The sequence below is a fragment of the Callithrix jacchus genome, chromosome 4, assembly GCF_049354715.1.
Source record: "Callithrix jacchus isolate 240 chromosome 4, calJac240_pri, whole genome shotgun sequence".
Classification (NCBI taxonomy): Eukaryota; Metazoa; Chordata; class Mammalia; order Primates; family Cebidae; genus Callithrix; species Callithrix jacchus.
In genome coordinates this window covers 20,534,312-20,560,920 of record NC_133505.1, presented here as the reverse complement: position 1 = coordinate 20,560,920, position 26,609 = coordinate 20,534,312, and the positions used below count along the sequence as shown (strand labels likewise).

The following is a 26,609-nucleotide window of genomic DNA, read 5'->3' as shown; positions in this document are numbered from 1 at the left end:
AGGGAGTTGCTATTACCTCATTTTACATTAGGGGACAGCAGTAGAGACAATTTAACTCATCACATTTGACCAGCTCCACCTTATAATACAGGAAGACCAACATTACCATGTAGAGTTATTTGGGACAAGATCCAAGTGATAGTATTTGGAAGTGGGGCTTTGGTGTCTGGAGTGATACACCTTTGGGCTTGCTCATATATCCACTGCTTTCCTGAGGAGCCATCTCAAATATTTATAAGCAACCCTTTCACTTATCTTTTATGCATTTGCCTCCTAGCCTAGCCTCATGCCAAAGGAAAGTCATCCTGGATGCTATAACACTGTAACCTCATTCCAACATCCATTAAAAATATAACCTTACAGGTGTCTACTGTGACTTTCCTCCTCGGACTTGGTGCTTCTCTAGAATGAAGCTCTGCCCATTTATTTGGATGGTGTTTCTTGGCTTTTTCTTTTTGCACAGGAATAGGTAACTACAGAAGTAGCATTCAGAAGATGCTGTGCACTCTCAAACGACCTTATGGAAGCCAATTTCTCCAACTCATGGACTGAGAAAAAAGATAAACCTGTCTTAGACTTGTATTTAAAATGTAATAAAATAAATATCTTAAATGTCCCTAGATCATTTATATACACAATGCACATGCATGTGTTCGGTGAATGTACTCCTGTTATTACAAAATCCCATTGCTTTAAAATTTACTGTTCTGTCAGTCTCCCACAAACTACCAGCAGAGTGACTGGCAGGCAGAATTGTGTGGTTAGTGAAAAAACTTGATGTGATTGCGTAGAGCCCATTGGAATGAATAGGACTTTGAGCAACAGCGTTTTTATTCTGAAAGCAAAAAGCCTCAGATGACTTCTCTTTCCTGTCAAGTTCTGGATGTTTTGGTGCTTTTCTTGTTTTTGTTTTCACCCTGAATTTTGTACTTTTCATACGTACACTGAATGTGAAATAGCCTAGTGTATTTCTTTGGGGATCTAGGATTTTGCTAGGTGATGCCAAGGGAGGGATGTAACTCAGTGACATTTTGTCAGGCTGTTAAAGAGTAAATTTTCCTTGACTGTGGCAGGAGGTAATTATTTTTTGTTTGTTTGTTTGCTTCTGACACAGGGGAAAAAAATTGGGGGTTGCTATTTCAACTAGTCCAAGATACTTTCTGTTCTGTTTGGCAGGAAGGGAAAACACATTTTATTACTGGAGTGATTGCCAGCTTTTGCTTTTCCCTACAGACTTGATGCAGTTTTTAATACTATGAACATTTTTTTCAACTTTTATCTTAAGTTCCACAGTACATGTGCAGGATGTGCAGGTTTGTTACATAGGTAAACATGTGCCACGGTGGTTTGCTGCACAGATCAACCCATCACCCAGGTATTAATCCCAGCATAAATTAGCTATTTTTCCTGGTGCTCTCCCGCCCCACACCCCTCAACAGGCCCCAGTGTGTATCATTCCCCACAATGTGTCCGTGAGTTCTCATTGTTCAGCTCCCACTTATAAGTGAGAACATATGGTGTTTGGTTTTCTGTTCCTGCATTAGTTTGCTGAGGATAATGGCTTTCAGCTAGATCCATGTCCCTGTAAAGGACATGATCTTGTTTCTTTTTATGGCTGCATAGTATTCCATGGTGTATATGTACCACATTTTCTTTATCCAATCTATCATTGATGGGCATTTGGGTTGATTCCATGTATTTGCTATTGTGAAAAGTGCTGCAATGAACATACATGTGTATGTATCTTCATAATAGAATGATTTATATTCTTTTGGGTATATACCCAGTAATGGAATTCCTTGGTCAAATGGTAGTTCGGCTTCTAGGTTTTTCAACATTTTGCAACATTAGTCTCTTAGTGGTTCTACCCTCTCTCCCTGAAGATGTCTGTGATGTACTTCTCAATCCTCTGATCCCTCCTGGCATTTTATCTGTAGTGTACCCTGTCACAATCATTCAACAGCTCACATGGAATATCTTCTACCTACCAAACATATTAATAGATGTGGCTTACACTCTAGTGGGTCTACAGAATGAACATCTAAACAAATGATAATAATAAAAACACTCTATGTTGCCTTTTGATGTAAATAGTTATTTATGCAGATGGCTCTAAAAAGCAAGCTCTTTGAATGATATTTTTGTAGCCCAACTCCATGCTTTAAAATTTTTGGTGCTTAATTAAAAAGCACCAAAAAATGTAACTGCCTATTAGGCTGATTGGACTGTTTCTAGAAAATTAATAACTAAATTCTTAGCTACCACCACATTCCTGAAATTTCTTTGAGACCATTGGTGAGGATCAAGTCCTCAGTTCAGGGGTTGACCAATGCCTGATGCCTTCATGGTACCTGTCCTCGGATTCTAGTTCTGACAGTAAGTGGGTTCCCCAGGGGAAGTCATCTTCACAACCAAATGAGACTAACCACCCCTCACCTATATTCTGTCATTCTTAAAAAGGCCTTTAGGATCACTTATTGGAGAAGAGAAATTATTAGCCTATATTGTTCTCAACAAAAGTTTAATTTGAAAATCTGATACTAGTCAGGTTGCAGGGAAAGTGAATGCTTACACACTGTTGGTCAGAGAGTGTGAATTTGTTCAGCCACTGTGGAAAGCAGTATGTCAATTTCTCAAATGATTGAAATTAGAATTACCATTCAACCCAGCAATCCCATTCCTGGGTATACCCAAGGAATATAAATCATTCTACTATAAAGACACATGCACATGTATATTTATTGCAGCACCATTCACAATAGCAAAAGCATGGAATCAACTTAAATACCCATCAATAGCAGAATGAATAAAGGAAATATAGTACATATACCACAAAATACTATGCAGCCATAAAAAAAGAATGAGACCATCTCCTTTGCAGCAAAATAGATGGAGATGGAGGCCATTATCCTATGTAAACTAACAGCAGGAACAGAAAACCAAATACCACATGTTCTTGTTTATAAGTGAAAGTTAATAAACAAGAACACTTGGTCACAAAGAGGAAACAGCAGACACTGGGGCTCTCTTGAGGGTGAAAGGTGGGAGGAGGGAGAAGGCAAGAAAAAAATACCTTAGTATGCTTAGTATATGGGTGATAAAATAATCTGTATACCGAACACCCATACACATGTTTACCTATATAACAAACCTGCCCACGTACCCCTAAACCTTAAATAAAAGAAAAAAGTTATTTGTAATATACACATTCATCATATTAATTTAAGAAAAAAAATCCAGCAGGTAAGAATTTTTAGGCTTCACTAACAAAGAGACACCATAATTATAACAATAATAATACAAGAAGCTTCTGAATTCTTACTCTGTTGGTACTATGCATTTCGGTAAGCCATCAACTCAGTCATTTTTTTTTTAATTTTTTATTGCATTTTAGGTTTGGGGGTACATGTGCAGAATATGCAAGACAGTTGCATAGGTACACACATGGCAGTGTGTTTTGCTTTCTTTCTCCCCTTCACCTACATTTGGCATTTCAACTCAGTCATTTTTAACATGCCTATGGTAGGCAGGCATTGTTATATCCATTTCACAGATAAGCCAACTGAGGCTTGCCTAGTTTCTGGGTGAATCTTATCAGAGGTCTTTTTTCTTTTCAGAAGAATTCTTTCCCAGAAAGAGTTTTAATCCCTGTTTCAAAGAGAGGGCTGGCAACCTTACCAGTTCTCCAAACTGTCTGAAGCCTGGAGTGGATATGGATTAGGGTTAAACTGTGATGAGATTCAAGATCTTCTACGCCAAAATATTAAGTGGGAAAGCCCCTCTAACCTTCCCCCAACCCCTCTTCCTTGAGGCAGGTCATAAAACCTAGAAAGTTCACTTTCCTCACCCTTCTCTCTGGAAGTAGGTCATGCGATCCTCATGTGAGCAGTACCCTTCCTACACCCAGAAGAAAGGAACCAAACACAGACAGCTCAAGAAAGATCTGAGCAAACAGCGCTTGCCAGGTTCCCCTAGTTTATTACCGTTAGATCAGACTTTTTCATCCTCAGATCATATTTCACCATGACTGTCCACTCTTCATCAAACCTAAGTATAAAAATACACACACTTATCTACTTCTTTGGATCTTTGTTTATAAAGGCTCCCATGTCACGTATAACTTCTGTTACAAAAATATGTATTTTTTCTCTTGTTAGTCTGTCTTTTGTTACAGAGACCTGAGCCATGCATCCTGTGGTGGTTCTGCAAAGAGATCGTTTCCACCCTTAGAGCTGGAATATTCACTAAATGTCTACATAGCATCCGGCATTTTTGCTTGCTTGTTTTAACTGTTGTTTTTAACCCCTATCAACTTCTAAACAACAAAGTGGTCATCTGGGATTTCACACTTATTATTCAATGGAGTGGATTCTATAGACACTATGTATTTTTACCATTTCTTACAATTCACTAGGAAGCTGCTGCTCAGTTGAAAAAAAAAAAAAAAGTAGTAGCCATTGTCTTCAAGGATCTTAGATATCTAAGAGGCCAAGGTGGTGGGAAATGAAGGTTGAAATCTTGTTTCTTTCTCACACATTGGAGGTAATTAATGGCCTCATAGGTTTGTTGTTTATAGATCTTTACAAAATTGTTCATTTTTACAGCTTCATTTTTCACTTAAACATTTGTATGGGGTCATTCAGCAGCCAGAATAAATAAAATACATTATCTGAAAAATATGTTCACATGAAGACTATATTACCACCCCTTAGTGAAATAACACAAAATAAAATTAATGAAAAGAATATCTTTTAACACAAGACCTAAGGGAAAATGAGGAAAGAAAGTACACCCCAATTTTTTAAAAAAATTATTTTCTTCTTAAATATCACTATATACCTATATTAATTCTCTTTTTTTTTTTAAGAAATTGATGTCAACAGTGTAAAAGGTAGCTCTACATTTGTGAACAGTCTGTGCCATGCCTGGCATTCAAGGCATCTGCATGAAATGAACGTTCTGGGACTAATCCAGGCCCTCTTCTTCATTTTCTCTCAGGCTGAAGTTGCCTGGGAGGCGCAATCTGCCCAGTCTGACATCCCAAAAAATCCCCTCCCTGCTTCTTCAGGTAACTTGATGCTCTCTGACCCACCCCTTAACAGTTCTCACCACCCCTGTTTTAATCCCTGCATCCAGGATCACTTTCTAATCTTATCCACCGCTTCCTCTCCCAGTACTGTCTCCTCTAGAATTCCTTTGCAGGGCAAATACATTCCCCTATATCCATCGTATATTTTCTGAACAGTCCCTCCAACGGTCTTCTTACCTACAATCTGGTTCTCATCTCAGATCAGTGACCCTCACTTCCTCCATACATACACATTCGTTACTTACAAAGTACACATGTCAGTGATCTCTCAGCCTACACAATCAGAAAAGGGGAAAAATTATACCAAGAAACCATAAAGTATATTCTTGATACATAAGGATGGCCTTTCCATTTTACACAGGATTTAGGGTGTCTATGTATGGCCTGTAACAGTGCTTGGCATATAATGGGCGATTACTGGGAATTTGCTGAATGAATGAATGAATGCATGAATAAATGAATGCAGGCATGCATAAAATCCTTTATGATTATTACACAAAGTATTTTATCTAAAGTGACATGGACAAAGATGGAAGGTGGAGATAGGAAGTTGGAGAAGCTGAGTAAAAAGAAGAGGTTAGATGTAGACAGACTGCTTACCATATAAAGGTTTTCATGGAAATACAGCCCCACATCATAAAAGTTTCCATTGTGCCTGATGGGGTGTGTTCTGGTCTTCAGTTGTTCCATTTGCCGCCACTGCAAGACACAGCCTCCCAATCGACCAAGCGGGGACACTTTGAGTACATAATAGCCTGGGGGAGCCTTGGCTTTAAGGCCCCTCAGGCATCTGATCTGGATTTGCAAAGGCTGAGGTGGTTGAGACTGCTCATTCTCCACAAAAGGCAGGGTTCTTGAATTACTCAGGAACTGGGTGAAACCACACAATTAGCAACAATGGGCTTCTCAGGGGGGAAAATAGTAGATAATTATTTTTATCCAACTGTAATTGTCAGGTATTAGCCATGATAACAGATGAGGACACAAGATATATAATTAGGGGGTCAAAAGGCAAACCTGCCGTTGATGGGAGGGAAAGTTTAGCCATTTTTTCAGCATGGTATGTTAATGATCTGTGACATCAGAAACCATTCATCTGCTATAGTAAGATAGAATTAACAGGAAACCAACACTTCTAAAAACCACTCAGCATGTCTTCTATGATATCTGGGGTGGGTGAACACAGGCAGTAAGCTTCAGATTTGGAGTTTGAATGGTGACAGTCCTGACTTTAACACTAACCACTGACCTTAATGCCATGTTGATAAGCAGAGTGCAAAACAGGTCAGACTAACACCCCACCTGATCTGATACTTCTAGAGTTTCACCAGGATGTCAACTTGCCCTACTGGCTTCAAAGGAGAGTCAAAAATGGTGGGAGGTGGGTGGAGGGATAGTATCTGTACGTCCTCTTTCCTAAAATTCAGCAGGAATTGTGTGTGAATGAGGGACATGACTCAAGAATATTTAGAGGACATTTAATTTCATTTTTCACCTCAGGCTGAGAGAAGCAGGCCATTTTCATTTTTAATAAGTGCTGAAAAGTTTACATACACTGATAAGATTTTAGTGGACTATTTTTCAGAATAAACAAAAACTAAACTGAGATTATTATTAATAACAACTCAAATGTAGTGAAGTAATATTTTCTACACGTACAAGTTCTTAATATGTTTCAGAATATTTGACCTCAGAGAATCCTATTACCTTGTACTTTAAGCCAAAATAATGTCCTTTTTGGAAGCAAGTTACTGCTCTCTTGGCTACCCAAGTTATCGTGCCACCAGTTAATCTGCAGCCAACAGTAAGCATTTTTTAATCCTGCCTAGACTTTATTTTGTAGGAGATAATATATATTTCCATAAAGATAGCATGCTTCTGGAATTAAATCACAGTTAAATAAACAGTGAAACTTGTTCAGCTTTCTTTGTTTTTTTTTTTTCACACAAATCATACTTAAAAACTAATCGGAATAACAATTATTTTTGGTTTAATTAGAAAATCTTAATTAACAATAAAGACTTAACCTTAATATTTTGGCTTCCAAAAATATTTTAAAAATTAACACCATGTGAATAAATAAGACAATCTTTTTAAACCTCAAGGCAGGATTACTGATGCAGGCAGAGTGAGTTATTAAACACATTCTAAATTAAACGCCTCTATGAATTTTATACTGAAATATATTGTGATAGTTTTGCATGCCAAATGTGACATTTTGTATTTCAGATTCATCTTCTGCAGTAATTTTGGAAATGTCATACAAACAAAGATTTTGTCATTTACCAATGGAATTACTATGCATGGCCGCTCAGCCATCTCTTTGCTGGTTCTTGTGGTTGTTTCAAGTCAGCAAGCCATAAAAAATCTTTATCTCTCTGAAACACAGCAATTTGGAAGATAATCGAATGGTGACTAGGGGGCAGAAATGCCAGTCTGAGGAATTATACCACAATCTCTCTTGCATTTACAACCTTCCTCAAAGCAAGTGTCAGCCAAGTAGGGAAAGGAGATAGAAGATTCATCAAATCTCAAGCCTTGTCTCATTTGCATGGTGGCAGGCCTGCCTCATTGTCTCGCAGGACGGAGCCTGGCCTTGCTGACAACCTGTGTTGAGGAATTCTAGTGGCTTTGCCGAGAGTTTTCAGCCATTCTATTTCAGCATAGAATTCTCATCAAAAAAAATATATATATATATATATATATACACGTGTATATATATTTATATATACACATATATAAATATATATACACACACATATATATAAATATATTTATTTATTAAGACCTGCTGAAACTCTGTTTCTCTAAAGAGTCCTACAGGAGGAAAAGCACAGCAGGCTGCTGAGTCAATACAATTGATCTCATCATTTAACATTTTGCATCAGAGAAAAAGTCAGTGGCAAGAGCCTCACCTTCCAGCCGGGTCCTGCTGCTCCCTTTGAGTCATTAGTTACTTCTGTGAAGGTACCGAGCTGGGCTGCACTGTCCTTTTTACAAATATTTAGGTCTGCAATGAATGGTGGACTTGGAGTTCTGCTGCAGTTAAAAGAAAGAAGGAAGATAAAAGAAAGAAATTGACAATGGAGTACAACGAAAAGCTTTGCCTTTAGACTCACAACACAGTTTGATGTTTCCTTAAACATTTTGTCAGATTAACTAGAAATTAGGTAAACACCACATTGCAGGCGGTGAAGTTGATTCAAGTCAAGGAGGCGAGTGGCTTTTGAGATGTGGCTCTGTAAGAGGTGAGTGGGGATGTGGCTCTATAAAACGTAAGACTCACTGCATCGGCCATTGATCTCCCAAGATGTTGCTTGTTTAAGAAATCATCAGAAGATCGAATAATTGATAAGACTTTTTGCCACTTCATTTCCTATCCTCTACCCCTTCAGTACACTGTTAGGAAAACTGAGAAAAAAAATCCATTAAATAGATGATGAGCTGATATGACATAAAATTTTTCTTTTCTTAATGCAGTGGTTAGAGATCAAGATCTATTTCAACCCTAGAAATTCTCCCTAGGCTTTTCCTCCTATTAACATTTACTGTCTCTGAGGTTCTTCTTTATAGTTAACTCCTTTTTGCTGTTGTTGTTTGCAGCTTTTCCAATCCTGAGAGCAGCGTTCTTCTGCCTTCCCAAATTCATTTGAATTAAGAAGGATTCGCATCTCAGGTCTCCTGACTTAAGTTTAATTCCATCAGCAGGGCCAACTGTGACAATGACTGTACCCTTGGCACACGAATAGCCTTTTTGGGCCTGACTGCTGATTTAGTTGCCTGTGATACAAATGATTTTCCTTAATTTGGTTAGAGCTACACTGACACAAGGGTTCATTAGGACACCATTTGCTGGCAATTCAATTTCAAATTAAATACACTTTGTTGTAAATTTTATTACTGTTAAACTACTGTATCTATTGTCTTTAATGGCTCTATTATACAGTTATGAAGGTAAACAGATTTCATTAGTAGACATCAAACATTTTATATTAACCACAGTGAGGTGATTTCCTCAGTTTCTTTCTTTGTTTCCTTAGCAAGAATTGTAAGGCACTTGGAAATGTCCGAAACACTTCATCTAAATAATTAGACACTAAACTCATGATTATAATCCTAAAGATAAAAAAAAAAAGAAAACACAGTTTCTGGTTAGAATCTCAGTCCTTTGTAATTAAAGATTTTCAAAAAATACCTTCCTTAAAGTGAAAAAGCAGCACAATGCACACTGAAAGGTTAAATCACAGCTGTAACCTGAAACCAGGCACCCAGAGACAAGTCTAGGGATGTTTGACCTCTTGGAGCTACCATATTCTAGGTCAGGAACCTAGGCATCAGTTCACTTTTGCATTAGGTCCTAAGATATGTTCTTATTCTTGTTTGCTCTCTTCGAGAGCACATTTTAATTTTATAACTGTATATGTGTTTATGTGTTATTTTAAAATGTTTTAATTATATATAAAAACACCACCACCACCCACAAAAAAAAAAAAAATCACCCATTAACCTAGATCCCAGAATAACCACTGGGAAAATACTGGCTCCTATTTTTTATAGCTGAGTAGCTAGACACACCTTTTTTAAAAATTTTCCTTTACATAATGAGACTGATGCTATAAATAATACTATCTTTTAACTTGTATTTTTCACTTTGTTATGGGCATTTGCCATGAGAATTTTTTTTTTTTTTTTTTTTGGCTAACATATAGTTTTTAAGTATTACCTAGTATTCTAGGTGTCTACTACAATTTATTTAAATGATCCCTTATCATTGAATATTTAGGTTAGTTCCTATTTTCACTACTGAAAGTTAGCCTTTAAAGACCTCTCTCACATATAAAGTCTTTTAGGTTTTCCTTCCCATTTTCTTCTTATCAAGTCCTATGATTGAAAATGCTGGGCATGGGATGCATGCTGTTCTCCACTCACTCATCTCTGCCTTGAGCCAGCTACTCATTGAAATGTTGCTTTTGTGATACATAATCCTGTCTGTATAGCCTATTCCCTCAGACGCTAAAGGGAGACAGGTCCAACTCCAGGTGATATCTTATTTGCACTGCTGATAGGGTTAGAAGTTCAAGAAAATGGCTGTGAGTAAGCAGCACTAATATACTCCCAACCTGGCCCTACTGACATTTTGAATCAGATAGTTCTTTGCTGCAGGACTGTCTGGCATGCTGTAGAGTCCTCTCCAGACCAAGTCCTAACAATCCAAAATGTCTCCAGACATTGCCAAATGTCTCAACACTGGGGACAACACTGATTCCTGCTGAGACCCACTGATACACAATACCAACCAGTATTTATTGAATACTGCGTACTCAAGGCACTCTCTCAAATTCATTGCATTTCTTATTTAATCCTTAAAATAATCCAATATGGTATTCTTACTTCTGCTTAACTGATGAGAAACTAATGCTGGGGGATGCTGACTACCTTCTTATGACTATCCTAAGGGTAAAGGCTGAGATTCAAAGTGAGACCAACCAACCTGAGCACTGCCCCTGACCCTACACCTGCTGCCAAGCATCTTCTATACATGAATGGAGGAGCGGTGGCTGTAAGATCCAAACCCAAAAAGTTCCCATGCTGAACCATGGATTTTGATAGTTTCTAGGAGATAAATAATATATGGCTCCCAGCTATATTACCATTCTATAATGCTCCATTCCCAAATATATAGGTGAAGGGGCCTAGATGTATCCCAGGATGAAATGGGGTCATGTTTCCCAAAAACCTAACCCTTTGGGTGAAGTGAACTAGGAGGTCTCTATCATCCATAATTGGCCCATACTTAGTAGCCAAACATATGTACAAAATAAATAAAATGCATTAAATCTAACATTAAGAGACATACTTCTCAAATGTTCTACCCGTCTTTAAAAGTGACATCGGAATGTATTGGTTGAGTCCTTCCCCTTCGAATTTCAAATCCTGCATGAAAGAAAATAGACATAAATCACATTGATTCAAAACACACTTGAAACATCTACGTAAAAGTTGGCTTTTCGGATACCAGGCTATGTGGACCCTCAAAATTAAGCTTCCAAGAGGCAAATAAGAACATGGAAATCACCTTATTATAGTATCTGATTTTTCTTACTTATCTAGCTACTTTTCATCCAAAAAGGCAGAGGAAATAGTAAACAACGTAACAAAAGTAGGAGAAATACTTAGATCCCAGCACAGCTTTCTCTGTCTTTTTTTCTGTTTCTGTTTACTCTCTCTCACATTCACACACACGTTCCACAGTGGTATTGCTTTAGGTCATGTAAATGGACATATGGCTAGATGTGTAAGATGCTAGAGATATTAATAATAATTTTATTCATACAATTTATTATTCAACCCAAGTTATTTGGAGAAAAGGGGGAGAAATAATTTTGGGGGAAAGGTGGAGAAACAATTATGTATACTAGGATAATAGGCATAAACTTGGGCTATGCAAACTATAATGTATAAAACTCTATTAATAATAATAATAATAATCCTGTAGGGTTACATACAAGCAAATATCAACATATTCAGTGAAGTACAGAGAGAGATGGGGTGGGAATACAGAGAGAGAGAGAGAGAGCGCATGCCCTCAATATGGAAGCAGCAGTCTTTAATAACGTAATGTGAAAATGACACACCATGACTTCTGCTGTGTGCTTTGGTCACACAGATCAACGCTGGTTCAACATAGGAGGGAGCAATACAAAGGTGTGAATAACAGGAGACCGGGATGACAGGTTCATAGCAGTTATGAAATCCAGACAGGGAAATGTTGAAGGTTCTTTGATGAAGTCTCAAGGCCTGAGAATAATTCTCTGCAGCTCTCAGCTATACCTTCTGTACTCCTTGTTCCATCATCTGAATCATCTTTTTTTCATGAAAGGTAGCACATCTTTGAAGCTAAGTGGTGTTCTTCACCTGCATTCTGCCATATGACTTAAAGGTCCAAAGACCTCTTTTCATCTTGTTTTCTCTGTGTCCCTTTGAGTCCAAATAGTTGATTTTTCTGCTTATATAATTCTTTTTAAAACTTTATGGGTCTTTTATGAATCTTATTGGAGTCTACTATATTAGACAAAAGTCAAATTTATAAATCTTTTCAAAAAAAGACAAGTCTTGGGGTTCCCATCAACAGGATGAAGGGTGAGGCCCTTAAGATCCCTAGAAATCCTATTGCTTGATTGAGTGGAACTGTGAGGCATGCCCTTCATCTCTGTGGAGTCTCTTGTGTCCCAGTGAGCAGTATTCTGAGGCACCGCCTTTGATATTTGTGAGGTCTTAAAAGATTTGACTGTGATGCTCTCAGCTTCATCCATGAACCATATTTTCCCGGCATGTGATCTTTGCTCAGAAGCCATTTCTTCCTTTGAGCATTGTTTGCTATCTTGGGAGGCTGAGAATTCTTATAAACCATAAAGTCATGATTCATTTTGTCTAACAGTCCTTTCTTTTTTTTTTTTTTTTTTTTTTTTTTGAGACAGAGTTTCACTCTTGTTACCCAGACTGGAGTGCAATGGCGCGATCTCGGCTCACGGCAACCTCCACCTCTTTGGTTCAGGCAATTCTCCTGCCTCAGCCTCCTGAGTAGCTGGGATTGCAGGCACATGCCACCGTGCCCAGCTAATTTTTTGTATTTTTAGTAGAGACAGGGTTTCACCATGTTGATCAGGATGGTCTCGATCTCTTGACCTCGTGATTCACCTGCCTCGGCCTCCCAAAGCTTTCTTTAGTTTCACTCTCTCCTCTCACATTTTGTCATAGCATCAAGAAGAAACCAGGCAGCACTTGAGATTCTGTGGTCAGGGATCTCTTTAGCTAGATCACCCAGTTTACTAGGCATATTTTCTACTTTTCACATAACTGCAAACAGCAGTGTTGCTAAACACTCTGACACTCCATAAAAAAGATTTCCCCTCCTCCATTTCCAAATGAGACTTTTTTCACTTTCTTGAAAGCCCTCACCCCATTTCTTGAAGATGGTAAGGTCAGAGAAGACAGACATTTCAAATGAGACCTGAAGGAAAAGAAGGGTTTGGCCTTACAGAGATTAAAGAGCTTGGTTGTTCTAGGTAGTGAGAGCAGTGTGTGAAAAGGCCCTGAGATAAAACATAATTTTGCATATGTAAAAACCTGAAGGAAGATCAGTGTGACTTAGATACAACCACCAAGGGAGAATATTGGAAAATGGGGGTTGAAAACAGAAGCAGAATCCAGATCCTACGGACCCTGCAATGATGTTAATGAATGTGTTATGTGCAATTGGCAAGCCAGTAAAGGGTTTTAAGCAAAGGAATGATATTGTCTGATTTGTATATAAAGGGAAATTAAACTTTGAAAATATTAAAGTAATGTTTGTTTATTCCTCTATTCTAAAATCATGCTCCTCAGCAAAAGTTAACTATTATAGCTCTAGATAACTGGGGAGCAGAAATGCCTCTTCTGTTGTGGGGTGAACCACTCAACAGATGTAAAATTTTGCTAGTGGACTAGATGAGGAAAATAAGGGGAGATAAAGCACCAAAGATGGACATCAAGTTTCTAGCTCAAGACAATCAGTGGACTGGGGCACCATTTACTGAGATGGTGAAGATAGGGTAAGTAATGAACAGGGTCTTGAGAGGCAAAACTTAAGGATCTCAATTGGACATGTTAAACTTGAGGTACTCAAATGAAGTGGTACGTAGGAGTAAGATACATGGTTCTAAGAGAAAATATCTTTTATAGGAGAAAAGATAAGAAAGAACCTTTGGCTGTTACCAGCAAAAAGTTAGGTGTTGCAAATTAATGAAATCATCCTTCAAGACACCTCTAAGCATATTCGCATATATTATATTATTTATTTCTTTTTATCTGTTACATTATTAATCCCCACAAAAGCCCAATGCTTTAGTGTCATAATTATTTCATACATAAATAAACTAAGGCTAACAGACCTTAAGGCATTTGCCCAAGGTTACAGTACATGGTAGAAACTAAAGTTGACTCTCTGTGATTCAGCCCTTACTCAGTGTGACTGGTCTTTCATGATTCATTTATTGCTTTCCTAGAAGTTACATTCAAAGGGTAACAGGTGGTTTTTTTTTTCCGACTTGCTTGTCCCCATATATTTTCTATTACTAGCTCATAACAAGTCCCCTTGTGAAAACAATTAAAGGTTAGATCAGGCCAGGCATGGTGGCTCACGCCTATAATCCCAGCACTTTGGGAAGCCAAGGCGGGTGAATCATGAGGTCAAGAGATCGAGACCATCCTGGTCAACATGGTGAAACCCCATCTTTACTAAAAATACAAAAATTAGCTGAGCATGGTGGTGCGCACCTGTAGTACCAGCTACTCAGAAGGCTGAGGCAGGAGAACTGCTTGAACCCAGGAGGCGGAGGTTGCAGTGAGCCAAGATCGCACCATTGCACTTCAGCCTGGGTAAGAAGAGCGAAACCCCATCTTGAAAAAAAAAAAAAAAGGCTAGATCAGTGAATGTACATGGCCCTTTGGAAACAAAGAGAAAGCACTAGAGAGTAAAAGTTTATTAAATCTTATGACATTTCCCTTTGTACCAGCCATTTTCCAAAAAGGATCAAACCGAGCAAGCACAGTTTACAAAAAGAATGAACTCCTTCACCAAGCCAACTATTTTCAAATCTTCTCAAGTATTTGAGAAGCATCAATTCTTAGTGAAATAACTAAAATGCATCTCTTCATTAAAGAAGATTTTATCATGAACTTCATCATGTAATAATATTATTTCATGCAGCTTTAGTCATAGTTCTCCTTTTATATAAAAGTAATTCCTCTATTGTATAAAAATTTACTTTGAAATACTTTGTAGCCTGGACTTTCCACCAGATCCTATTAATCTAAATAAGTGACAGTTGACTACAAATGCAGAACACAAAAGAAGCAATTTGGCAAAAATTACCAGTAAGTATTGGTGATCAACCAGAAATTAAGAGAGTAATGTTACTTATTGATTTAACATCTAAACAAAATTCAAAAGACTTCTGGCTCTAACTGAAGAATTAAATATTGATTTTCCAAAATTATTTATCTAGATTTCTCTAGATCACTTTTTCTAACAGCAATATGAAGAAATGTCATGAGGCTTCTTTTTCGAAAAAGATAAGGCAATCCCTCCAAAGGTTGCTAGGTTTCCCATAAATAGCTATAAATCCTATCTTTGGTTCCTTAACTCTCTTTTGGACAAGCAGCAAAAGTCATTAAAGAACATATTAAGTTATCTGAGTGGTTGCTATTTTTCATTTTGTCTACTATTGAATATTTCACTTGGATCTTAATATTCAAACTCATAATCTTCTTGCTTGTGGTAATGGCTAGTGTAGGGGAGAGGGGAAAAAAAATAAAGGATATAATTCTACCAAATATTCATTGACACCTCTAATGTTCCAGACATTAATCTAAGGACTTTATACGCACCAATCCACAGAATCCCCACGTTAACCTTTCAGGTAGATACCACTAAAATATCCATTTTGCAAGCGAGGAAACAGCAAGAGCAACAGGACATCAGGCCTAGAGAGTTGACCTGCAGAGCATCATACCTTATCACTATATTAATGAGTTCTGAGTTTCATATTCTGATTGTATTTTAGATAATTTGAACCAACTTTATTCAAAAACAATGGTTTGTGGGCAAACATACAGGATATCATTGCCATACTGCAATTGCTTATCTAGAAATAAAAATAACCTAACTCTATATGGAAAATTATCTCTTCATTGGAATTCCTATCAAATTTATTAAGCCTCAGTAAATATCAAAACAGTAATATTAAAATTGCCTTTGAATTCAATGTCAAGTCCTCAATTTTCTTGTTAAAACTAAAAACATGAATGAACCATGCTGCCAAGCAATATAAGCAACATATTCAGTAAAATATTGTATAACAATATATGAGATTCTGAATTTCTATGCAGAAAAATTTAAATATTTTAATTTTCTCTGAATTTTAAAAAAATTACACATTTAAGTACACAGGTAATAGTGACTTATACACTTGTCAGTCTAATATACATCAAGGATACATATGTGTGGTATAATTAATAACTCTACCACAATGATTGAAAATGTGTTTACATGATTGAAATTAAAATCCAAAGTTTATATAGGCAAGACTACTTTGTTTCCTTTGAAGGGTATAACCTTACTGAAACAATTCCCTTTAAATATAGCCTCTGTGTTATATGGTTAACAGCACTCATAAAGTAACTTAGATCAAAGAATTAACCTGATAAGCATCAAGATAAAGAATAAATTGCAATAAAGCCTTGGAAAAACTTAAATAGTTGCATTGCCACCAGATGAAAGGAAGTATGTTTACCCAAATCCATAAGAATGTCCAGGACATTTACGCCCATGAGCGTTTTTCACTCCTGGATGTTTGGAGTCTGGTCTGGAGAAGGAGAAGGCAAAGTTTTAGTTTTGATAAGATGTTAACCAAAAGAAAATTCATCTAAAATAGAGTGTTATTGACTAGAGAAATAGTCTCAGGACATGGTGAGAATTGCAAACTTTAGAAATTTTTTCTAAGTTCTAAAAAGCTCCAGCAATGCCTTAATTTCAAATAGCTACAAGCAATTTGTTAATATATATCAGAAGAATTAAAACTGAAGAAAGATTAAAGATGGTTGAGTAGATACAGCTGGAAGTTGCTTCTTCCACAGAGAGGAAAATATAGAGTTTCTATACACTTTCAACAGATCTTTTGAGAGAAAACAATAAAATGTAGTAGAGAGGAGACAGTAGACACCATGGTTGAAAAAGGAGGAAACAGCACTGCCCTTTTGTTGCTGCCTGGCACCAGGGCCAGACCCTAGACCCACCCTGGACCCAAGAATGGAGCTAGTGAAGGAACCTCAGGATACCACATTCCTGCCACAGATTCTTTATATCCTAGTTACAGGTGTTCCCACAACCTGCAGACCTTTGGACTGGCAGGGTGAACCACCTAGAGAATATGTGGAGGAATTACTTGAACCCCTGTAGAGCCCAAAAGACTTCAGTGTGCTGGGTAACTGCAGCAAAAGGTAACTCTGGGCACCTACTCCCCAAGGCTCTGCATCTTAGCCTCAATGACTGCAGCTCCTGCTGTCTGCCCAGCTAAGAGAGACTAGGGACTAGGATGGTCACACACCCAAGACAGGCCTGGCTGCCATTGCAGTAGGACCTAGGTGCATCTGAACTCCTTGTTCCTGTGCCTGCATTCCTCACAAGACTGCCTGCCTAGCCATTCCCAGAGAAGTAGAGGAACTGGGGGTGTATAGCCTCCATCTCACTGCCTGCATCATTTGTTGGCAGCCTGGAAGTAGTTTACTCTCCAAATCATTGCCAGTGGTTAACCCTGAGAAGCCAAAGGACAAAACCTCTGGCACAGTCCCAGCTCTCCAGGAGTCAAGCACACCATGTAAGGGCATGGGAAAGAGATTTGTGAACTCTCTCAAGGTGGGGAGAAGCTCCCACTGTCAAAACAAAGAGAAGAGTGTATAGTGGTGCTTCCTTTACAAAACTGGATCAGGAAGAATGTGGCCTGAAAGCTGCACTATCTGCCACAGGAAGCCTTGAGGTCGGGGATGCCTGGGATGGTGTGGCAATCTGAGTGCAGACAACTTGGAACTAGCCTAACAAGTCAGGTCTGTTGCCAGTGACAGATACATAACAGAGACCCACCTGCAAAGAGGTGTCAGAGCAGAAATGATTAGGCCCAACATTCCCCCTACCTGCTGAGCTGAAAACCATGGCCACCCCCTCTTCCTGCCAGCCAAGAATTTTATATCCTGCCAAACTAAGCTTTATAAGTAAGGAGAAATAAACTTTTTTTCAGACAAGCAAAAAATAAGGGAATTCATCACAACTAGACCAGCTCTATAAGAAGTGCTATCCATATGCTCAAAGTAAAGGGATGAAAAAAGATCTATCAGGCAAATGTAAAACAAAAAAAGGGCATGGGTTGCTATTCTTATCTCAGAGAAAACAGACTTTAAATCAACAGTGATCAAAAAGGACAAGGAAGGGCATTCAAAATGATGAAGGGTTCAATTTAGCAAAGGAGCACCTAGATTCATAAAACAAGTTTTTAGAGATCTATGAAGATACTTACATAACTACACAATAATAATGGGAATCTTCAACACCACACTGACAGCATAAGATAGATCACTGAGGCAGAAATTTAATAAAAACATTCTGGATGTCAACTTAATAACTGACCAATTGGACCTAAAGGATATCTACAGAACACTCAACCAAACAACAACAGAATATACATTCTTCTCATCTGCACACAGCACATACATTAAGATCAGCCACATGCTCAGCTATAACGCCAAGTCTGAAAAAATTTTCTTAAGAAATGAAATTGGCCGGGCACAGTGGCTCAAGCCTGTAATCCCAGCACTTTGGGAGGTCGAGGAGGGTGGATCACAAGGTCAAGAGATCGAGATCATCCTGGTTAACATGGTGAAACCCTGTCTCTACTAAAAATACAAAAATTAGCTGGGCATGGTGATGCGTGCCTGTAATCCCAGCTACTCAGGAGGCTGAGGCAGGAGAATTGCCTGAACCCAGGAGGCGGATGTTGCGGTGAGCTGAGATCACGCCTTTGCACTCCAGTCTGGGTAACAAGAGTGAAACTCCATCTCAAAAAAAATAAATAAATAAAATAAAATAATAAAAAAATGAAATTATACCACACATTCTTAGACTACAGTGCAATAAACATAGAAATCAGTACCAGGAGGATATCTCAGTACCATACAATACATGGAAGTTAAATAATTTGCTCCTGATTGACTTTTGGATAAAGGCCAAAATTAAGGCAGAAATTAAAAAAAAATGTATTGACACTAATGAAAACAGAGACCACAACATACTAAAATCTTTGAGAAACAGTTAAAGAATTGCTAAGAGGAAAGTTTATAATACTAAATGCCTACATCAAGAAGTTAGAAAGATGTCAAATTAACAATATATTATGGCACCTAGAGGAACCAAAAGTTTTGTTGAAATTTGAAAAAATAAACAAGATTGATAGACCACTATTAATATAAATAAAGAAAAAAGAGAGGATCCAAATAAACACAATCAGAAATGACAAAGTGACAACTCCATTGATCCCACAAAAATACAAAAAAATCCTGATGCTATTACAAATACCTCTATGCACACAAACTAGAAAACCTAGAATAAATAGATAAATTTCTTGAAACATGAAACCTCCCAAGATTGAACCAGGAATAAATTAAAATTCTAAACAGACTAATAATGAGTTCTGAAATTGAATCAGTAATAAAAAGCCTACCAAAAGAAATGGAAAATTAAATAATTGTCCCCATGGTTCCAGTGATACTTTCAAGGCTCTTTATTGTCTTTGCAAATTTGTTAAATCTGTGAAGCCTTATTAAACAGTAAAATGAGATGGAGCCATGGCTAATAATTTTCTTACCTAGACTAGAAAAATGATATTAAAGATATCTAGAAGCACTTTAGTACTTTTCAGAAAACTTCTTTGATCCTGTAATAACATATTTTACATGAAATATAATTTTTTAAAACCTTGAAAACAATTCTAAAATATAAATTCTTCACTAGATTGTGAAAAAAATTTTCTTTCATATTAACAAAATCTCAAAATTCGCTCTGTAATGTCAGCATACACTAATTACCTTGGGGATATTGAAGCCAAGAGAAGGTTGTAGCAACATGAAAGCAAAATGACGTTTTAAGTGTCAAAAAACTATTTACCAGGTATTTTTTCTACTATAAAAAAAAAAATTATACTTTCTGGAATGAAGCTACTCAATAAAAATGAGAAAAGTCGGCTGGGCGCGGTGGCTCAAGCCTGTAATCCCAGCACTTTGGGAGGCCGAGGCGGGTGGATCACAAGGTCAACAGATCGAGACCATCCTGGTCAACATGGTGAAACCCCGTCTCTACTAAAAATTACAAAAAATTAGCTGGGCACGGTGGCGTGTGCCTGTAATCCCAGCTACTCAGGAGGCTGAGGCAAAATTGCCTGAACCCAGGGGGCGGAGGTTGCGGTGAGCCAAGATCGCGCCATTGCACTCCAGCCTGGGTAACAAGAGCGAAACTCCGTCTCAAAAAAAAAAAAAGAGAGAGAGAGAAAAGTCATTTTGGGGAGCTTCTTTAATATTTTTAATTTTCTTCCTCTAGAATTATAATATATGGATTAATAATTTATTGCACCCTATTTATATTTCCCTTTGCATTGAGATTTCTTATCTGAAGTCTTCCTTAATATTTTGTTACACTTCAAGAGAATCCTTCCAAGAAAGATTCTGATCATCCTCAGGAGGAGCAGGTTGTAGCCCAATTTAGATGTAATATCTTTTGAGAGTTTCACATGGGGCAAGGAGATTTGTTGGGAAGCTTCAAGTGTGGAACAGTTTTAAGTGAAATAAGAGAACTAAAACATAGAGCAAGCTGAACAGAGGAATGGAAACAGGTTCTTCAAAACCACGGATGGAGATAATTTAGAAATTATTTTATAGAGCCAGATAAAATTCTAAAAGACTTTAGGATTTTTAAAAAATATAAAAGAAATAGATGTTTATTTAATGTGTTTCATCCTTAACGTAAGTTAACATATATATGTTTATTATGTTTTTCTTTAATGTTAAGATATATTTCTAAGCTCCTATTACTTAGGGGATACAAATAAAGTCCCTTGTCCATAGGAAAATCATGATAAAGGTAGTGTAAAAATATATTTTTTTCTCCAAATTTAACTTTAGGTTTAAGAGGCAAAATGCATTCAACAAAGTACAACACTGTATAGAAATCGAAGGCAAAATGAGTTGAAGTTAATAGATTAAACAGGAATTTTCTGACTAATAAGAATAGTGGATTACTATTACATGATTTAATAGCTAATATTTTTATTATTTTAGCATCCTTTATTGGATAGGCTCTTTAATTATGCTTAATCATCATGGCAACATTATATAATATGAATTCTTATCCTCAATTTTTTGATGAGAAAACTAATACCCCGAGAGCTTAATTGAATTGTCTGAGGCCAAAGGTGTCATATGATATGGAGTCTATCTGAATCTGTTACTGTCTGACTCTGAAACACAAGTTCATCCCACTGCACCAAGATGCTTCCCTCAAAACATAATTACCTGTGCAGGGAACATGTGTGAGAAGCTATTTAAAGTTTCTGACCAAGGCAATGAAAATGATGAGAGACATGCCTTAGACACAAATTCTGGAATTGATTGGAACAAAGAGAACAAAATCAGGAGCTTGGCTGAGATAGTCTTAAAGTAGCTTATGCCTGTTACCTGTTACCTGGTAGGTACTGAACTCCTTTGGTAAGGGACATTTCATTAATATTTGTACAGTTAACATTTACAGTATACAGCAATGAAAAAGATTTTTAAATTTAAAATAATGTATTTATGCCAAATTATATTTTTTCCTTTAATTACCTGGGGAAATACTGGAAAGATCAGATATGTGTGCATGTATGTATATATATATCCCTTTTAATTATGATTTTTAGGGAAAAAGAAATATATATATATATATTCTCTGAGGTCATTTCAGGGGGACTCCAAATGACATGTTCATGGGTTTCCACTTAGACTTCATACCCTTTCTTCCTTCATGGCTCACCCCACATTTCTTCATTCTCAAAATTTCTGCTTCAACATTACTGAATTCACCATTCGTCACCCAGTCCTTCAAAAACCATATATTAATCACAAAAATGATGGTAACCCCAATCATTCAAAATTTTTGAAGGTAAAATTCAAACATTTTTGAAGCCATTACACAGTCCAAAGGAAGATGTGGAATCACATTTCAGAGAGAAGAAAGAAAGAAAAAGAGAACACAAGGTATTGGAGTATGCACCACAAGAAAAGCTTAAAAGCTGCTGCAATGACAGATTTAATCCTTACAAAAAATTACAAGACAGCTATTATGGTTCCTGGAATATGTATTTGGAGGTGCCCACTCCTCTCTTACAGACAGATCCCTTACATTTAGGAAACTGAGGCCACTCAGAAGGCTGGGACATGTAGTCCAGGACCCCCACCAACCAATGTAATCTCAAGATGGAGGATTTCCAGTGTAATCTCAGTGAGGATTTCCAGAACTGAACACATGACTTCTGACGTCCAATCAGATGGAAGTACAGGATATTTGAAACATGAATGAGAATAAGGAAATCACATGTGGATTTTAGCAACCTAAAGCATTCATTTGTTCATTCATTTACAATTTTATTATCTGTCTACCGTTTGACAATGCACTGTACTGAGCAACAATGTAATATGAACTTGAGGCAAGTAAACAGATGAAAACTGGCCCTGAGGAAAATTTCAAAAGGTCCTAGATGACTCTAATGTTTATAATTTCTCTTAACTTCTTTGGGGGCAATCATTACATGGGACATCCACCCTATAAGAAAATAAATCAATAGTGGATACAATAGTATGCCTTAATTCTACATCTGTGACCTTATTGTATTTCTGCTTTCTTTATCATTTCTCCCTGGTTTTATATACCTAATTTTAAGTTTTCACCAATTATTTCATAAAAAGAAAATATATTCCAAAATTTACTACATATTTTAGACTCTCCCTCCAAGAGTTGTCAAACTATGTTTAGTTTCCACTTCTCAATTAATGTTTCTCTAGGACATTGAATGAGGTTTTCTTCCAATGCATGTAATTATGAAGGGCCACTCATTAATTTATTGTATAGTCTTCTGTTTTCCCATCAACCCTCACGTTTCCTCAAACTTTATATACCTGGGTAAGTGCATTTGAATAACCTCAACTGAAGTTATTAAAACAAAATTAGCATGTAAAATGCACTGCAATGCATTCTTTTGGTTTCAACTCCATATTATATATGATAATTCCATTTGATGTAGAATCACAAAATCTAATTTAACATTATTGTGACATAAAAAAGGCAGATATCATTCCTGTTGTTTTATAGATAAAAATACTGAACTCCAGAGAGGGGAGTTTGCTTGAGATCACACAAAGGGAACATAATGTAGCAGGATTCCCAGCCAAGTACAATATGCTATTTTATAACTTGGTAAACGTTTTTCTCATATACTCATTACATGGCAGAAAGCTCGTTTGTCCAGTTTACATTTTTAGAAATAATAGGCTTTAATGTCTTCAACTGTTTTACCTAAAAAACAATTGAACAATTGCTTTCTTATTTTCCTTGTGAGGTCACTTCCTTCTCAGATCTAGAAATACTAGGGCAGCCTCCTAAGACCAGATATTCCCTTCTAGGAACCAAGTCTGTGGTGACTCTGCTGTCTCAGCCTCACCGGGTGGTACACTGAGAATGAATAAATGTGAAACAACAATACTCATCCAACCAAACAGGTCACAAACAAAAATAATGACAACTCCCCCTTGGCCATTTGTTTCTCTCTATGACCATAAAGCTTTATCCTTCCTCCAGCATCCACACCATACTTCCTAAGAAAGCTAGAAAGAATAAAATCCCTTTGCATTCACCATTTCTTTCTCTCTTAGACTTTTCTCAAACCATTGGTAATTACCCTCTACTATGGCAACCTCTGAGACTTCCTATTTTATGACTTCCAATAGCCAAATTAATCACTTTTCAATATGTATTTTATTTGACCTGTTGCCTTCAAAAATTAGACATATTTTACTTTTCTAGAACTGATTTATTACTTGGTTTTATGGCTTCTCTTACACTTTTAGGTCCTTCTTTTCCATCTATCTTTAAAATGTCATTTTTTTCTTGGAACTCTTTCTTTTCATGCTTTATACATTTACTACAGACAATCTCATCCACATTCAAGAGCTTCAACTTTCAACTAAAGACTAAAGTTTATACCTCCAACCAAGATCTCTGCCTCACCCTCCAGGGATGCAGATTAAACTGCCTTCAAAATACCACCACTGGATCTTCCTCTTTTTCTTTCTTCTACCCACCTCAAACCTCCTCCTCTTGAATTCTTTACAGCATTGAAAATTACACCATTATCTATGTGGTTATCCAAATTAGAAACCTGACTTCTAAGTCATCCTCAATTTCTACTTTTTCTTAATCAAATTGGCACAATCTTATTCATTCACCTCTTATGCATTTCTCTATTCTCACCTTTCCTCTCCAGCCCCATTGCCACATGTCTAAAGTTCTAACCCCATCACATCTCACTGTGGTATATCTTCCCAGCCATCTCTTTGCAGTGTGCTCAGTCCTCCACACTGCTGCCAGAAAGTCTTTCTACAGTGGACATTTGATCAGGCTGCTCCTTTGCCTAAAACCTATAGTTGTTTACTCTTCATCCGTAGCGTAGCACATAAGAAATGCTCCATATTTTTGAAAGAATGAAAGGCAAAATCAAAACTACATAGAAATGCATTCAAGACATTTTGTTCTCTAATCCTTGTCTACTTTTCTAATATGGCTTCCTACTTTTCTGCCTTTTGCCCTTCATACTTTAGCCATTATCCAATCTGTAGTTTTATAGATATTCCTATAGTTTTAGAAAAAGAACAATAAGAATGATAGCCAATTTCACAAATAAAAAATGGAAGCCAGAAGACTATGGAATATCACATTTAAAGTGTTGCAACAGCAAAAACATCTTCGAAGTCTACAATTCTATATTCAACAAAAATATCCTTCAAAATGAAAACAAAATAAAGACGTCTTCAACCAGACAAAAGCTGACTTTTTCAATAACAGATCTGAATCTAAATTTCATTTAGAAATATCAGATGAAGTTCTGTATCCTGAAGAGAAATGATACCAGATTGAAATCCAGTTTTTCAGGAAATAATTAAGGACACCAGAAATAATATAATAGTAAACATAAAGCATCTTTTAAAGGTATTACCATTTATATTTTTAAATACATATGTTTCTTTCAATTTCCCTAAGTGCCTATTGACCATGTAAAGAAGTAAAATTATAATAAAATAATGGATTGAAGGTCATAGCATTTATAGAAGTGAAATATATAACAACAGCACAAAGTGGGGGAGGCTAATAATTAGAGATATCCCATTATAAAGTTCTTAAAATGTTTGTGAAGCAGTAAAATGTTTTTGAAGACAGACTGTAATAAATTAAATATGCTATTCTTATCTATAGAACACCATTAAAGAAAAAAATCCCAAGGAAGCATAACAAAAACATCAATAAAACAATAAATGAGGAGCAAAAACCAAACAATCACTTCATTCACCATAAACCAACTCTCCCAAAAAAATCAAGAGAAGAGAAACAGAGGAAAGAAGAGAAGACAAGACAGATAGAAATCAGATAAGCAGATGTTAGAAAGAAATTTATGAATGATTTTATTAAATGTAGATGGCCTCAATATCTCAATACAAAGGCAGAGATTGTCAAACTAAATAAAGAACCAAGTCTAAACTACATGCTGTTACCAACACCTTGGGCAGCTCCACCCCTGTGACTTTGCAGGGTACATGCCCCATGGCTGCTTTCATGGGCTGGCATTGAGTGCCTACAGCTTTTCCAGGTACATTAGGCAAACTGTTCATGGACTTACCATTTTGGGATCTGGAGGACAGTGGCTTTCTTCTCACAGCTCCACTAAGCAGTGCTCCAGTGAGGACTCTGTGTGGGGGCTCAACTATCACACTCCCACTCTGCACTGCCCTAGTACAGGTTCTCCATGAGGCCTCCAGCCCTGAAGCAGAATTCTGCCTGGACATCCAGGCATTTTCTCCCATCTTCTGAAATCTAGGTGGAAACTTTCCCTCTGTGCACCTGCAGGCTTAATACTACATGTAAGGTGCCAAAACTTATGGCTTGCACCCTCTGAAGCAACAGCCCAAGCTGTACCTTGGCCCTTTTTAGCCACACTGGAGCTGAAGTGGCCTCAATGCAGGGTTCCATGTCCTCAGGTTGCTAGAATAGCAGGCTACTGGGCCTGGCCCACAAAACCATTCTGCCCTCTTAGGCCTCCAAGCTGCCACAAAAATCTTTGAAAAGCCTTAGAGGCATTTTCCTCATTACCTTGACTATCAACATTTGGCTCCTCTTTACATATGCAAATTTCTGTAGCCAGCTTGAATACTCCCCAGATAATGAGTTTTTCTTTTCTATCACTTGGTCAGGCTGTAAATTTTCTAAACTTTTATGCTCTGCTTCCCTTTTAAATATATATTCCCATTTCAGAACATCTCTTTTCTCATACATAACAAACGTGACCTTGGCTCCCATTTGCCATAAGTTCCTCATCTCTATCTGAGACCTCCTCAGCCTAAATTTCATTATCCATATCATGATCAGCACTTTGATCACAACAATTTAGCAGGTTTCTAGGAAATTCCAAACTTTCCCTCATCCTGTTGTCTTCTGAGCCCTCCAAACTGTTCCAACTTTTTCCCATTACCCATTTCCAAAGTGGCTTCCACATTTTCAGGTATAGTTATTGCAATGCCCCACACCTAAGTACCAATTTTCTGTATTAGTTCGTTCTTGCATGGCAATAAATAACTACCT

At 37.2% G+C, this 26,609-nt stretch overlaps 1 protein-coding gene across 8 annotated transcripts in view; it reads right to left on the bottom strand.

Moving 5' to 3' along the window:
• LOC100406559 (orofacial cleft 1 candidate gene 1 protein) overlaps positions 1 to 26,609 on the bottom strand; it is a 212,734-nt gene that overhangs the window by 22,177 nt on the left and 163,948 nt on the right. For 4 of the 8 annotated variants that reach the window (XM_035294964.3, XM_035294961.3, XM_035294970.3 and 1 more), the window contains 3 exons: positions 10,947 to 11,023; positions 8,005 to 8,128; positions 5,690 to 5,959 (listed from right to left, as the gene is read on the bottom strand). In XM_035294964.3, the coding sequence (XP_035150855.3) occupies positions 5,690 to 5,959; positions 8,005 to 8,128; positions 10,947 to 11,023 (471 nt within the window). Of the gene's footprint in view, positions 1 to 361; positions 4,048 to 5,689; positions 5,960 to 8,004; positions 8,129 to 10,946; positions 11,024 to 26,609 lie in introns of all 8 variants that reach the window. The other 4 variants (XM_078370564.1, XM_078370563.1, XM_035294963.3 and 1 more) reach the window with 4 other exon arrangements.